Consider the following 16,673-nt stretch of genomic DNA (forward strand, 5'->3'; position numbering starts at 1 on the left):
AGTTTAGCACTTTGTAACATGATCCGCGCACACCACGGAGAGGCCGGGCTCTGCGGTCCTTCATCCTGCCGTCCTACCGCACCACATGGAGACTGGATAGAGCCACAGTGAACGGGGAATGACAAAGGTGGACCACCTTCCTCTGTCGGCTGGCTATATGAACGCGCACAGCATCAGCAGCGACTGACACAGCAAAGGCAAACACAGAGATGAGGGTGAAGGGAAGTAGTAGCCAGCTGCTACCAGTGCTTATTGCGGTCTGCGTCAAACCTCTCGCTCCTTCAGAAGATAATGCCCTCGGTGCCTCTTAAGGACTTTCTGGGTTTATTATTTGCTTGCTGCAGGGGTCCATGTCAATAGCCTATCTCGTGGGGAAAAGTCCAGCAGCGGGACAGTGATGGTCACCCCGTCTCCAGCCTCTCAGTCACTCTCAGCATCTGCACTGTAAGGAGAAGCTCGTCCTGCGTGGGGGAGTGGGCTTGTGAAGGAATATGCAGAGATAGAAACAATTGTTGTTGTTGTTGTTGTTGTTGTTGTTGTTGTTGCTGCTGCATACAAACCAGACAGAGCCTTAATTGGATTACCGGGTGTTGTTGTTTCCCAACATGAACTCGCTGTTTTTCTCCGACACTCCGCCCGGGCCGATCTGCAACGTCCCCACCGGGTCGGGCGCGGTGACCAGCGCACTGCGAAATGACCTGGGCTCCAACATCCATGTGCTGAAAACCCTCAACCTGCGGTTCCGCTGCTTCCTTGCCAAAGTCCACGAACTGGAGAGGAGAAACAAACTCCTGGAGAGCCAGCTGCAGCAAGCTCTGCTAAGAACGCAGTACCGCCACCTTTACGCCCGTGATGTTGCCGTGCAGACGGACGGCCCCGATTCCCGATTGCCGGGCACCATCTGGAGTTTCACCCACGTCCGGAAGCAAGGGGAGCGCTTCGAGACCCTGCGCGGGCCCGGGTTATCGTGGTCGCATCCGGACGGAGTTGGGGTCCAAATAGACACCATTACCCCAGAACTGAGGGCTCTGTATAACGTGTTGGCCAAAGTCAAGCGGGAGAGGGACGAGTATAGGAAAAAGTGAGTAAAGACAGATGTTAAACTAGCGTGCATGTTGATTGATAGATTATTTCCTCTGCAAAGCTGGCAATCTTTATGCATGGATACATCCTTATATTTTGACCATATATGAATAATTTTGCATGGGAGTAGCAAGAAGGTAACAAGGCCCTGAAAGAATGTTGCTCTGGGCCCCCTTTTCCTTTCTGGGCCAATATCATCACTCCCCTCACATCTATACACAGAAATACGATTACAAATGAAATTAATTACATGTATCACAGACACACTTAAAGCCTCTGTGGAAATGTTAGCCTACTGAATATTTAAGTGATTTCTGGTTAAGCCTACATCATAGTCCACACTGCAGGCACTCACTGCCAGAAGTTCAAGGGCTGACTTATTGAATGTAGATGTAGCAGTTTATAAGCCGAGAAGTTGTTCTAATGTAATGTTTTATTAAATCAAGACAAATAATCAATATTGCTCTTAAAGATAGGCTCGTTTTTAACACGTAACATTTTCACAGTATAGCTGAAAAGATTAGTCGATAGATAGAAAATTAATTAGCAAACTATTCTGATAATCGATTAGGCCTAATCGTTTATCATAGTTATTATCATTTGTCATCGTTTATCATTTTTAAACAAAATACGTTCTCCAATGGAATCCACTGCTTTTCTCTGTTTGAGTATCGTTGGGGTTTGGACTGTTGGCTGGACAAAACAAGACATTTGAAGACGTCACCTTGGGCTGAGGGAAAACCTGATGGGCATTTTCACAGTTCATGACGTTTGCAAATAATTAATTACTGAAGCGGTTGCAGAATTGATCAATTCAGAAATTATATCTCAGTTGGTTGAGAGATCTGGGCTGTTTTCATGTGCCCATCACTGTGTGACTTCTAACTTACAGTGTGACTTTTTGCTGTGGGTGTGGTCTGTCAATGTCACCAGACGCTCATCCGACAGTATAGTGGAAAGATGACAGACATGAGGTAGTATTTCACATGGAAGATATCAGAGCTGAGCTCAGCGTTTAACAATTATTGTGAATTAATCAGATCCGGTGTCTTCTGAGGAAATTCCTTTACATGGCTCAGTCTCCTCCAATTGTTGTTCTTTAGACACATTCATGAGAACTCACTGCAGCGTCCCCCGCTGACCTACGTCACTGCTGGCCCCCTTGGCTTGCTACTGGAGGGAGACAGGCCAAGCAGCCGCCTGCTTCTGTTTGCTGCCATGATTCAAGCAGAGAGGCATTTTAACAGGCCTCCGTCTGCTCGGTGAGGCTATGACGAACGCCGACTTCCCTGGGAGTGCACTGACTCAGTGACACAGAATGCGTGTGCTCGCCCACTCCTCTGGGAAACTGGATATCCTGTCCAGTCATTCTCTGTAACACCAGCATATCCTTTTTTTGTGCATTTTTGCATGAGAAGATGGAGGCCGGTGACTGGGACGGCAGCCAAATTAAAAACTGCTGCAGCTGAAATCCAAAATTTTAGACCTCCTTTGGCAAAAATGGGAGCTTTTGACTTTATAAGTCATTGAAACAGCCATCTCAGATGCTTTGTAATCAGGATTTTAGCTAGCAAAATACAAAAAGCTAATGCACTTTGCACATTCACTCATAAAGCCTATATTATGCCTCTAAATAGTGGCTGTTGAGTAGACGTTTTATTCAATTTTTTTTACATCAGTATAGGTTTTGTAGGTGTTATGTGTGTTCACATTTTTCTTTAATGACACAAGTATGAAAGTGTCAAACATGTTCTTTATATTACAGTATATACATTTTCCATCTAGAGAAGTGAGAAACAAGACATATTTCTAGTCTCTTTTTATTACCCAATAATCACGGTAATCAATCTCTTTCTCTGCCTTTCACGTTCCTTCTCTGCTCTGAGCTCAATAGTTGCATCACTGTTAAGTTCACCTCCCAGTTGTTTTCTCTCCGTTGTCCAGTTTAAATCCTCTCGACTATAGTCACGTTTCAGCATTCAATCCCTGAGCCCCATCCTGCCATGCCTTTTCTGGTCTGTAATCTTTGTGTTAACGGCCATTCCTTCGTCCTTCACCCCACCCCCCTTCCCCCTCCTCTCTGTGTCATGCAGACTGCTTAGTAAGGCATCCTCAATCCCAACAGAGCCCCCCCCCCTGTGCTCCCACACTGCCCTGGTGATTTATTAAAGCTTTACGAGTTTGGACACACATAAGGAGATAGATGGCCAGCTGGTCCATTTCTGATTTGGTCACTTGCATTCATAGTACTCGGTTGTTTTCTCTCTGTCATTTTACAGTGCTCCTCTTTCTGATCAAGAGACTATTATCTTAGCCTGAGGCAAAATGGTGTGATTTATCGCACATTGTTGTTTATAACACAGTCACTCATGAAGTTCAGAGGCTGCTTGAATACATAAAAAGGCTAAAATATATTTACCAGAACAATAAAGAGGTATATTATGGGCCTAGAAATATGAAGGAACAGGAGGACAGGATGGCAGGATGTGCACTCAAGATGAAAGTCATGACATTATGTAATAAATAAATACATTTTAAGTTTTTAACCTCTTGAACTCAAATTTTTTCCCCTTAAATTACCCCTTAAGTAGCTTAAAGTAAAACAATACACTGTTTTAACTTCTAAACAACTGTAGTGTAAACAAGTATAAACCTATGCAACATTATAGCAACAAATGAGTGTTATTTAAGAAAAAACCTCAAGAACTATTCTGTGTACCAACTTTTTTTTAACTTCTCTCTTCAGACAAAAGTTACAAAATCACATTTGAGTACCTTTTCAGATGGCTTTATTTTTTAAGGGGTTACAGTATTTTTTGTAATCTATCGATTTATCTTACAAGTGGAAAAAGTGCAATTTTGTCGTAGACAAACATCCTGTTTATTTCCATTCAGATGTTTCCTCTACAGTTATTACAGTAGCAGTTTTTCTGAGCAGAAAAGTTTATTGCTCCAAAAAACCTTAATTGACCTTGATTATATTTCCAAAACAGCTACGGTCCATTATACAACACCCTTTTGATAGAGAACAGTCTTGGTCTTTCACAGCTACAGGATGTATTTGTGAATCTGGAAAAGCTCTTTAACCGATTAAGTCCACATTCTTAACTAATTTATCAGATTTATCTCATATTATCAAATGAAAAAGTGTGCTTGATCACACACACACACACACACACACACACACACACACACACACACACACACACACACACACACACAGAGTCCCTCTCTCTCTGTCCAAGCATAGGCTGCATAAATCAGACAGACAGCTTATATGAGTGTCCACTCAGTGCCACAGTGTCTGGACTGTGGGGTTACATACCTCTCACACTGACAAATGAACGAGCAAGGGAAAATGGGTAAGGTCAATGCCAGTGCTTTCATCCACACTGTTTTTATGCCACTGTCTTGCATCACTGTGAAATGTATCACTTGGGGGTTACTGAGTCTCTACCAGTAATTGCCACCAGAATGCGATAGTGCTAAAAATGTCATGAAAACAGTGGCTGACATTGACGAACAAACTAAACAGTCTGCAACCAACTGTATGTTAATTAAGAATATAAGATGTGCCTGTCTGCCTGTGACAGCATCCTTCATGTGGACAAGTAGGCAAAGTGCACATTTGTTTAGTATTTACATGTTATACTGTTGGTGCAGAGATATTGCAGACAGCTTTATCTATTATGCAGATTACTGCACAGACTAACAGACAGCAGTTGCTGCACTTGTGCTAATATGCTAATACGTTTTCAAAGAGCTGTATTCAGGGTGGTTATTTGGTTATTCCAAAGAACACAGAGCACAGTATACAAATGACTGTAGTTTACATGTATTTCTGTGGAATGGAGGTGCTGTGGGAGGCAGCTTTAAGACGATTGCACAGACAGAAAGAAATAGATTAGGATTATTTATATTATACAGTTTTTAAGGCGCAATGCAGTGTTTTAGACATACTTTAGTGCTAAATGACATATCAGACAGCTACAACCTGCGCCCCAGTTGGGACTTGAACCAGAGATCAGTGCTGTGGCCTCTCCTAATTGGTTGTTTATTTCAGAAATAATTCCATTATTCCATCCAGCTAACGGAGGCCAAATAACAGTCCTGCTGGATGACAATGTGAGCGAACCAGAACCTATAGTGCAGTCTCGGGTCCTCCTGGGCATGTTCTTTCTGCATGAATAATTCACATACAGCTGAATTTAGCTGCGTGTGGATTAATGCATTGAGAATTCACTGAAGACGCTTTTCTGAGGCTTTGATCTGTCTTCCTGAGATTAAGAGAAGTGAAAGGCAGAGCTGAGCATCTCTTTTGAAAGTAAGATTCAGGGTTGTTCCTACTAAAGAACTGACTAATTACAGGGTGAGGTAGACCGTGATGCCAAAACTGTAGGCTTTGTGTTTTAAATGTCATATTTCCCCACAAACAAACGTGCTGCGCTGATGAGCTCTTCGGCCTATGTCTGTCTGTCTGGTGCTGACCTGCCCTTTGTATAATCCAGGCCGTCTATTCAGGAGAGGGATTTTCTTTAAGCTGTCACCTAGCACTGAGGCTCCAACCAGCCCTGCACCACATCCTGGCATGCAGCCGCCATACTGAACTGGGGCCTCTCAGAGTGGAAGACTCCCTGCTGCTGAGAGAGAGAGAGAGAGAGAGAGAGAGAGAGAGAGAGAGAGAGAGAGAGAGAGAGAGAGAGAGAGAGAGAGATCAGTTCACTAAAACCATTGAGCTCCAGATTATAGCCTATATTGTTTATTTCTTACTCCCTCTTCCTGTCTGTGTGGTGCACTTTGATTAACCTCACAACATGCTTTTGAATTTGTAGTACCATTATAGGTCTTTATTTTATTTATTGCTTGGAGAAAGTATTAATTTTGTAGATATCATCATCATTACAAACCTGGATTGTTGTCAGTAGAAACATTTAAAGATATATCTTTTTCTTCTGTGCCATTGTTGTCCAAGAACACATCAAGGAGCCACACTGTTGCACTGGTTCTCCATCACGATATCTGAGGGGTCCTGAGATGATTAATAAGTTAGGATAAAAGAAAATAAGCATATTTCTGCAACACAAAATGTTACATTCTTCTGGCTTTCCTCAAAACTGCGTATTTTTTTGTGAAATAGTAGAGCATTTTATCTCTTCAGTTAATGAATCAATCTGAGAAGGCAACATCACTCTGGCTGAACTCCTCACAGCTCATAGACCTATGCAGCTTGGCAATAAGGGTCACAAGCCAAAAAGGTTGGGAATACACCAACGATATATTATTCCGCAGTTAAAAATAGTCCCCAACAAATGTACTAATTACCTCCTTTTAGAAACATTTGCTAAAAACTACAGTGCTCCGCTGTTTTAGACAATGACTGAGGCTTTTTTCAATCTGATTCTTTATATTTGTGACAAGTTTGCAAGGATTTACATCTTCAGTAGGAACCAGTACAGCAGTTAAGGCAGCACGGTGGCTCAGTGGTTAGCACTTCTACCTCACAGCAAGAAGGTTCTGGGTTTGAACCCAGGTCGTCTCAGGCCTTTTTGTGTGGAGTTTGCATGTTCTCCTCGTGCTTGCGTGGGTTTCCTCCGGGTGCTCCGGTTTCTTCCCACCATAAAGACATGCATGCTAGGCAAATAGGACTACAGTTGAAAATTAGCCGACTGGCGCATTTACAGAAATGTTCATTAATGTACATTGTCCTAATTAAATAAATAAAAAATAAATAAACAGTGGTTTGAGCCCAAGCACCACAGACAGAGTAACGCATTATTGGTGTTTTCTGTTTTTTTTATAGGATTTGTTGACAATAAGAAAAATATAGAACAATGCCAGTCTCATTCTTTAAGGAACATAGTTGTCCATGGACCCAGATCATTATTAAGACAAGAAGAAACAGAACAGTGGTCTCTATGTCCGTATTGATCTGACTGGAAAATCTGGGCGATACCATGACAGGAGTGTGTTTCCCCCTCTGCTTCGTCGTGCCTTTGTTCTCTCTGTGCTTTTGTCTGGAGCTGCTGTGCTGTGCAGCTGTGGTTGATTATTCAGGGTTATCGATACAGCTGAGAGCAGTGGTGCATTGCCATATTTAAAAGTGCAGAAATGCACCTGTCTTTCCTTAAGCACAGGCTGCATAGGGAGAGTGTACTGTACGTTAGGTTTTGTTTGGTGGATTGTTGCAGAAGCTGTGGCTTGAGGCAAAGCAGGAGACGTACAGTTTGATAGGCCAAGTAAATCTCGCTGCTAAGTCCATAATCATCAGACCTAATCCTTATTTACACCTTATAATTTAGTGTATTTGCCTTTCTGTTCAGACCTGCTCAGTTTGATTAGCTTTTGCACCTATTCTAAAGGCCTGGATGTGCTGACACAGCATCCTGACTTAATAACCACTGTATTTCAAAATCTTGTTATTCCAGAGGAAATGCTTTTTTGCCAGGCAGCTTAAAAAACACACTTCTTTGAGCAGTATATAATGTCAGATAGCAGGGTGGCGTGCGAGAGTCTTCACAGGGTAATAAATCTACGTCTGCGTTATAACATGCTTGTCCTTAAGGTATCCCAGTTTCTCTCCTCAGAGCTCCTTGGAAATCTTAATGTAGTGAGAGATGAAGCGCTTTAACCTCCTGTTGCAGCGATTTGGTTATGGCTCTCGCAGAAGCAAAAAATGTTTCATGGTAAAGACACAACTGGTGATCCATATGCAAACAAAGTGGACTAGCCAACACATGTGGTGTTTTCTAAAACTGAGAGGTTTGTTAATATCACTAATGTTTGAAATGTATTTTATATAGCAAAAGATTTACAGATTGGGTCTTTAATACTGTTGTGTTGATTTTCAGTGTACATTTGTATCACACATATTGCATTCTCTTTATCGGTTTAGGGCCTTCTTGGTTCATCTTTACTGAGTCTGCCGATAGCTATTTTCCATCTTTACATCCTTCAAAGAGTTGATTTTCTACCTCATTTAAGCAGAAGAAAATATATGACATACTGTACATTGAGGTTCTCAAAACCAAATTTCCTCCAGGCCGCTGGACATGTTTTTTATGTTGTTGTTTTTTACAATGAATTGGAAGCATCTTGCCGATCCCTCTCCTGTCCCTTGTACCTTTGTGGGTCAGATTGGTTAATTGCTGGGTTTGTTCCCTCCTGTCCCTGAGCAAGACACTGAACCCTAAAGGTCAGCACCTTGCATGGCAGCTCGCTGTGCTCAGTGTTGTGAATGTGTATGAATGGGTGATTGAGAGCCACATTGTAAAGCACCTTGGATTAAGGCACTATATAAATGCAGTCTATTTACTGAAACTCTAATTGGTAAAAAAACAAAAGCACAATTCACTCTTAACATGCGGGGTAGTTTCAGTTCTATTTACGTGATTAATTGAAACATAATTTTGGTCAAGAAACCAGATTTTCTCCAAATGGAGCGTGTGCAGTTTTATAGTCACTCCTGAGGTTCATCCTCCAGGTGTGTGTACCCAGAGATACAAAAGACATTTGTTTAGTGATGATCACACAAGCTCTATTATGTCTCACATAATTTGACCTAACACACCCTGGCCGGTGAGGATTTGTGCCAGAAGTGAACCTCTTTATCTTTTCTTCTTTAATGTCACTCCCAGTGCAACTCCACCCTAACATGGCCCGGGCATGCAGACTGTTGTTTGTGCTCCTATTATTGTGCTCTTACAGGGAATCTCACAAATCCAAGTCATTTGTCAACCAGAACATCCAACTTAAAGCCCCCTCCATAGTAGGATTGTTAAGAAGGATCTCTTTAGTGAATTGTTTTGACCTGTTATTCCTTTGGAGTTTTGTGCAGATAAATGTTTTATACTTGTACTATATGCTAAGTCAATAGCCAGGGGCTCAAACTATTATGTTGGCACTATAATGTGGACTGCAGAGAATGACATCAGTGGGAAAACAACTACACAGCACAGTGTGCTTTGTAGGATGTGGGGTGAGGTCGCTTTGCAGTGAAGATTGCAGAGAAAACTGATTTTCTGTCACCCTCCCTCCCCCTCCCCTTAAGCTGCTGATTACATTAATAAGCAAATGATGAACTCTTGTTCCTGCGTGTTAATATCATCTATGTTTGTTGCTTTTTAGTGAGTTTTGAGAGAGAAAACAAAGCAATATTATTTATAATATGTATATAATGAGATAAAAAATAGTTATAAAAACTCATCCCACTCTTCCCATGTGCTTGTCAGTCATTCTTACTTAGTACTTAAGAAACTCTTGTTGACAGAAACTCTTTTGACTTCCCGCCAGTTCTGCCAGCAAAGACATTTAACTGTCAAGCATTCTAAACAAGCCATTAAGTTTGGGGTGGTTTCACCGTGGCAACACCTTTGCATGTCCCTACAAAGATTTATCATTAAACAGTTTGAAAAGTTGCCATTATAAACACTTACATAAGTTCCTTTGACAAGCAATTATCAATATTTTTTTCAGGTTGCTCTCAGGTCATACCTATTAGTTGGAACCGGGTGGTAATTACATTTGAACAGTGAACACCTATGTGTTGGCCTCCCCTCTAAATGGTTTACAGCTAACCAAGCATCAGCAACCCTCAGGCCAGAGAAAAGAGGGCTAGGACAGGCTTTGGGAGTTAAGCAATTAGATAATGCATGTGCGCAGTGCAAACACGTCAAGCTCACACCCATATTGTCGGGGAAAAGTGAGTGTGGCAACGTTATGGGGCCGGATCAGGACGGAGGATTAGACATGTTACAACATTGGCTCCCGGTTATCTGCCAGTCCATCAAGGGAGGATCCACTGGTGTCATACCAAACCCTCTATTTAGATAGATGCTTTGATCAGTGTAAAACAGTTTGTCATAGTCTTACCTTGTTCCAAAAGATGTCAGAAACGTGATTTGTGTCCAGGCTGTATTTTTCTTTTTTAATGTTGCCGCCTTGTTGTGATGCAGCTAGCCCATGTTGTACATTAGTTTATTTTGCCTGAACTTGCTTCTCAGGGCTCATTTAGTGTTGAAAAGTTCTTCCATTGAGCGAGGATTTACAGTAGATGGCATATGAAGTTTTAGTCTGCTAATGACTGATGAAGATCCCCTGACACAAACGAAGCTTATAGAAGCTTCATCCCTGTTTGAGTGTGTAGAAACATACTGCTGTTGCAAGAACTTTAATTAAGAGGTAATTGTCTGGTTTAAGACAGAGAACATTCATCAAACCCACAGATTACATTTCCCAGTGCATACAACCTCTCATCCTCAATGTTAATGCTATTTTATCCAATCTGTTCCAAACATGCATTACATCCCACACTTTGAAAAGTGCGTAACAACTGACATTGTTCTGCTGGAAAATGTACCAGCTTGTCTACTGAAACTGCACTTAGTTGGCCTAAAAACATCTCCAAAAATACTTAGTGAGAGTTATCTCTAACAACTTTCAAAGCCTTTAGATAAAAGCGAGCTTTGCAGACCGATTAAGAGAGAAGGGGAGGGAATGACCAGTTATTTAGGATGAAATCCTCATATTTCATAGCGAAGCTGACCTTTTTTGTTCACTGTAGTCATATTTCACAACCTGAAGGTCTGAAGTTCAGCTTCAACCAGCCTGGTTTATTGGAAGTTGCATAAGACAGTAGGTTATAAGGAAGAGGCTTGGTGTCATTGATCATACTTGTGTTCATTTCATCCTCCATTCCAGCATGTATAGGTCTAGTTACTGGGAATTTCCATGCTAACAATTTGACTGAATATTTCCCTGAGTTGAATACATTATAAAAAAGTACCACTTTGTTAATCCATTTTCCTCTAGGTCCACCATGAGGTAGATGTGTTTGTTTTTTATCTCAATATCTCAACAACTATTGCATGGATTGCAATGAAATTTGGTACACACGCTCATGGTCCCCAGTGGATGGATTGTATAACTTTGATTTCGCTGATCTTTTTTTCTAGCACCATTATCAGATCAGTTTTGTTTGTCCAATATTTAAACTACTTAAACGCAGAACATTCAGCTGTACTTTGTGTGTTTTGCTATTTAACAAATGTTACAAATCTGACATGTTATAATCTAAACTAAGATGGTAAACATTATACCTGCTAAACATCAACATGCTAGCATTATCATTGTGAACATGGTAACATGCTGGCACCGCTGGTCCCAAATACAGCCTCACAGATGCAAGGCTGTAGACTCCTAGTCTTGTTTTTGCTGCTGTCAGACCTGTAACATACACATGATCCAATGTAATCATGATAAATTAAGTAGAGAGTCATCATTTAGAAATAAGACAGTTAGGTAAACAAGGAATATTCTATAACATTAGATATATCCACACCTCTTTCAGGAGTGTTTAAAATGCTTTTGTACTCCATGATGTCACCAATAAATAAAAAGTTCTCCTCTTGAAAAAACAAGATTTTGAGAAATCAATCGAACAATGACAAATACTGCCATCTGTATTAGCAACTAGCACAATTTACTCGCTCCTTAAGGGGCAATGATAATGGTGGCTTGGGAAAAAGCCTGCGGTCACTTAGCAACACTGACATTCTTCCTGCTCGGCCTGGTGGTGTCTGTGTCCTGTCTGGGTTAGGAGGGCTATATTTAAGTCTGGCCATGCTTGTGGAACATAAAGCAGAGGAATCATCTGTCAGTGAGCGATGATCCTGCCCGACATCTCTGTGCGCAGTTTACATGATCGGACCAGCCAGGAATTCATTTGAATGCACTTCCGATGGCACGGTTTCCATGGACACAAGATGGCTTGAGAAGATGGGGGACCTACTGGTCATACCTCCCCCCTCTCTCAGGAAAGCCTTATTGCTCACTATTTCACATCTCTGTGCCACAGATACTTCTTCCCATCACGCTCCTCCTATCAGCCTAAGATTATTGGAAGAATCTGTTCTGAAAGTAAATGATGGCCCTAGATTGTACACTGTATAATTGCACATAGAGGGTGGGTAATGCTGGTGGCATGGAGCAGACATTATATAGGCACCTATAGGGATCCATGGGAGGAATCACATGCGCTCTGGACTCAGATGTGATTTGTCAAAGCTGTCAGTGGGCTCTTTTCATACGAGCAGCTAAGCTGAGTGGGTGTTTGTCCTGCATGTAGCCAGATGTATTGATTCTTCAATCTGTTATCATATAACACTTCCTGTTTTACTATTGCCTGCCCTCAAGAGAATGAATTGTAATGGCCCTATTAAAATCTTTAGTGTTTAGAGAGAGATTTCTATTTTGCAAAGCCTTGCTTTAGAAAAGGCACATGACGATTTGTGTCTTCACAAAAAAGCATTATTATTGTTATTTAACACATCAGGTGTAAGTAGGCTGAGGATTATAGGGTAAGGTATACTAACGATTGGGATTTGATATTCTTGCATATTGCATATTAGTATTGTTAACATAGACTGTAGGGGTGCACGATTCAGAAAATGTCACAATTCGATTCGATATCGATTTTTAAGCTCAAGATTCGATTCAAAATCGATTTTCGATTCAAAAACGATTCTCGATTCAAAAACGACTTTTCTCATGTGATTGCAGTAGACAATACCATTTTTTATTTTTTTTTTTATTTTAAAATATGAATCGATTTTTGGAATTCTATGAATCGATTTTGAATCGGTAGAGCTTGAATCGCAATTCAAATGTGAATCGATTTTTTTGCACACCCCTAATAGACTAGTCCGACAAGCCAGACCCACATCAAGATGTTGGGTCTGGGAACTCACCATTGACAGGGCTCAATCTGAGGGGCAGGATAAACGGTTGTCTTTCAAATTCCCTCTGCACGCAATAGGATAGTGCTACAACCAAACAGAGCAACGAAGAAGGGAGCGAAGATAGTTGATAGATTAAACTTTTGCTGTATCCGGTCGGCAAAACAACAAACGCATCTTCCTTTTTTAAGAATGATTTCAGTGCCGTTCTTTGTTCTTTTCTCAAAGAAAAGCTTAACTCCAAGTCTTCCAGAAGAACGCTGTTCGCAGCAGCAGCAGCCATAAGCCCGCCCACCGACTCTATACACGATGTGATTGGCCTGACTAGAGTTTGGTTTTTCCAGCTCGCAAGCCAACAGAGAGTTCCTAGACCCCCCTGGCTGCAAATTAAATTTGCTGCCACTAGGGTGCATCTAGATTTCTAGGCTACTAATAGACTGTATATAACTGATAATAATTTTCCAGTTACCTCCAGTAACCCATACATGCTCTGATTTGGGCAAAACATTCCCATATACCCGTATATAACTTTAGACTTATACAACACAGATACATCTATAAATTAAAATAATATTACTTGTAAACATGTTAGAACATTGGAACAAAAATAAACCCCAAAATAAGTATTTATTTGTGTATGTATTTTTGTCGGGGATATAGTCACGCATAAACAGATCAATATATGCACTCAGTTGCTAGTTTATTAGGTACATCTAGCTAAAACTAATATTGGTCTCTCCTGGAGAGAGGTGTTGATTAAACATTATGGTCCTTTTGGAGGTTGTAGTTTGTGCTGCTGTTGAACTGTATTGCATTATACTGAGAGGTGTTTGTGTTATTTAGCCTACCTTCATTGATATAACTGGTAGGCTAAATAACTGTTAGAAAAATAACATAAGGTAAATGAGGACAAAGGACCACTACTGTATTTTGACACCAGAAATGTGTTAACAACAAATAGTTTGAGGAATAGCAGAAACTTGAGGGTGGAAGTTGAATGAATGAATTAAAAGGGTTGTAATAAAGTCTTTAAAGATTTGTGTTTATAGGTTAATCCGCTCTAATACATAGGATCAGTTTTTAAGCTTGTAATTTGATGTCTGGTTACTGAGAAATTCCACTCAGTAAGTAACACTTTCCAGTACATGGTATAGTTTAAACAGGGTGCTGTCTGACTCAAACTTTTATTTGCAATGAGTAACAGAGGCTTTGTTGAATGATACGCAACCACACCTCAAAGTTTTCCCTGTGCTCCTTTTGCTATTTACTGCAAAATCAATGCTCCTTTGGTATTTACCGCCTGTTGCACAACAGATATTTGGGACTTGAACATCAGGTCATTAAAATAATAAAGATTCATTTGACAGTCACCTCCAAGATATAATATTTCCTCATTTTAAATCTGGCAGCTATAAATCAACCTCATAGATTAAATAATTATGAATGTCATTAAAAACTATCAAGCACAGGAACATTAGTGCAACAGATTTGGATGTGTGCATGTGGTGTCCTCTGGCACAGTGATGGGAAAACACTGAGGCTCGCGTGCAAACTCCCAGACATACCATACAGTGCAGGGAGTGTTAGTTGGCAGGCGCTGTAGGAATGCTGTTGTTCAACAGACAAAAATCGTATAAGAAAATGTCTATTTGATGAGAGACACTTCATTTTTCTCCCTGTTTTGCACTGCAGTATCCTCTTAAAACACTGTTTTTCACGTATTTTTCTTTTTGCATCCATTGAAAAGTGAATTTTCCGGGTTTTTTTCTTCATTCATTTCATTTGCTACTTAAGTGCTGCTGTAGTTAATTATGCAATACTGATTGAAGTAGTCAATTACCTTGTATTCATTCATTAGATTGGGTAATAATCCAAAAACAAAATAAAGATGATTCATTCTGTACAGGGCTTGGAAATTAGATACTATCTTTATGTGGCTCTAAAAGAATCTCCATAATTCAATTTTGGCTTTGCTAACTATCTATTTGTAGGTTATTTTTGCCTCCCAAAAATGGGAAAGAAACCACAGAGTTTATTGCAGCAATTGAAACACATCTGTAACATCACAGTTAGTTTTTGATTTATTAGAGCCAAATTACAAAAGATGTGTCTAGCAGTAGACAAATGTCTATGAGTTGACACAGGCTCCAACCCTCCTGCTGTCTTTGTCCTTGTAAGGAGACGCCGGGTGTGTTCGTTTGACTGAGTCATGCCAAAGGTACAGGAAAACTAGAACCAGTGGCCAGATAGAATCCTTTTGCTATGTGGTTGTGTCATCTTTGTTTGGATTAGCCATTTTTTATCTGGATGCGTCTTTAAAACAGACGGTAGTTTTCCATTCGACTTTTATGGATTGCTGAATTGAAGCTGCTCCAAATAATGTGGAAGCAGTTGCTGTGTCAATGATTTCATTACCTTTGATAGATGACATAAATGGCCTTGACATATTGTTGACACAGGGAGGCTTTCCCTCCACCAGTAGGTCGATTTAATGATGTTGTCCAGTTATCACCTCCGGTATTAAAGAAAAGGATGTGGTGGTGGTTTCCTCAGGAAGTGACAACACAAGTGAGTGCAGATGCTGTGACAAACGGATTTGTGTCTGCAGAGGATGTGATGCAGTTGTGAACTCCAACGACCTCAGCAAGAGTCCTGCGGCAGACAGGCGGAATGTTGTGGACACAGTGAAGCAGCTCTGCCAGCATTTTTAGATGCTTCAATCACAGTGTGAGCTGGCACGCCCTGCCAAGGGATACAGTACTTCTCCCTAATTAGACAGTGTACATTGAGTGGGTCCTGAATGGAAACAAGGCTGCGTTTTGTTGAGAAAGTGAATCTCTAGTGACGCATGTTGTGATACCAAAGCGACTTTTGGCTGTGTTTATGGTCCTCCATGGTAAAGGAATGCAGTAGCGGTCATTAGATGTCAGCTTTCACCCAGTAAACATATATGGTCAGGCATGCGTTGCTTACACCAATACACACACTGGCTCGCCCAGACTCTCTCACACACACACACACAGAAAACCCCTTCTCTTTCCTCCACTGTCGTTGTCCAAGTGGCCCACAGTGGCTCATCCTCACATGGGTGTCTGACACTTACTTCATATTACTGAATTAGTTCCTTATTCATTCTGAACCTCTCTGAGCCCTCTTTTGGGAAGAGTCCGTGACTCAGCATGCCTGCATTCTCATATCAAAGGGAACAAGATGAGTAGGAGCGTGCTGAACTCACTGATGCAGTACAGGCTGAGTGTTCCTTGTGTGCAGTACATACTGCAAGGCAGCTAAAGAGGCTTCTAATTTTGTTTTTACATAGCTGCCATGGCGCAGATGAGTGATAGGACCAATCAGGAGAGGGAAAGAGAACTGTTACTAATCATAGATTGCAGCCTATAAGGGTGGGGGGGGGGGGGGGTCTGGCACTTTATTTTAGCCATCCTAGTGGTATGGCTCTAGAGATGGTTCGTTGATCCAGACTGAAATATCTCAAAAACTATTAGAATGATTGCCATGGCATCCATGACACCCTCAGGATTAAATTCAGTCACTTTTGTGATTCCCTTGCATTCTCATCCGCCTCAGCTGTATTGCTGCTACAGCATGCTAACACACTAAAGTAAGATGGTGAACATAGTAAACATTATACCTCCATAACATCAGCATTTTAGCATTGTCATTGTGACATGAGTGTTTAGCTCAAAGCACTGCTGTGCCTAAGTACAGCTTCACAGTATGGCTATAGACTTTGAGTCTTGGGTCATCTTATATTGCTTGCAAATTGACTAAACCAATAATATGAGCTGCTTGTTTTAGTGCGATTTATCTGCCCTACTGGCGACTATGATGTGATGAATA

At 41.0% G+C, this 16,673-nt stretch overlaps 1 protein-coding gene across 4 annotated transcripts in view; it reads left to right on the top strand.

The window, feature by feature from the left end:
* The window catches only part of iffo2b (intermediate filament family orphan 2b), a 29,135-nt gene continuing 12,462 nt past the window's right edge, over positions 1 to 16,673 (top strand). For 2 of the 4 annotated variants that reach the window (XM_031301646.2, XM_031301647.2), the window contains exon 1: positions 1 to 1,081. In XM_031301646.2, the coding sequence (XP_031157506.1) occupies positions 606 to 1,081 (476 nt within the window). In that variant the 5' untranslated portion in view covers positions 1 to 605. The remainder of the gene's footprint in view (positions 1,082 to 16,673) is intronic. The other 2 variants (XM_031301648.2, XM_031301649.2) reach the window with 1 other exon arrangement.

The sequence above is a fragment of the Sander lucioperca genome, chromosome 6 (genome assembly GCF_008315115.2).
Source record: "Sander lucioperca isolate FBNREF2018 chromosome 6, SLUC_FBN_1.2, whole genome shotgun sequence".
NCBI classification, from domain to species: domain Eukaryota; kingdom Metazoa; phylum Chordata; class Actinopteri; order Perciformes; family Percidae; genus Sander; species Sander lucioperca.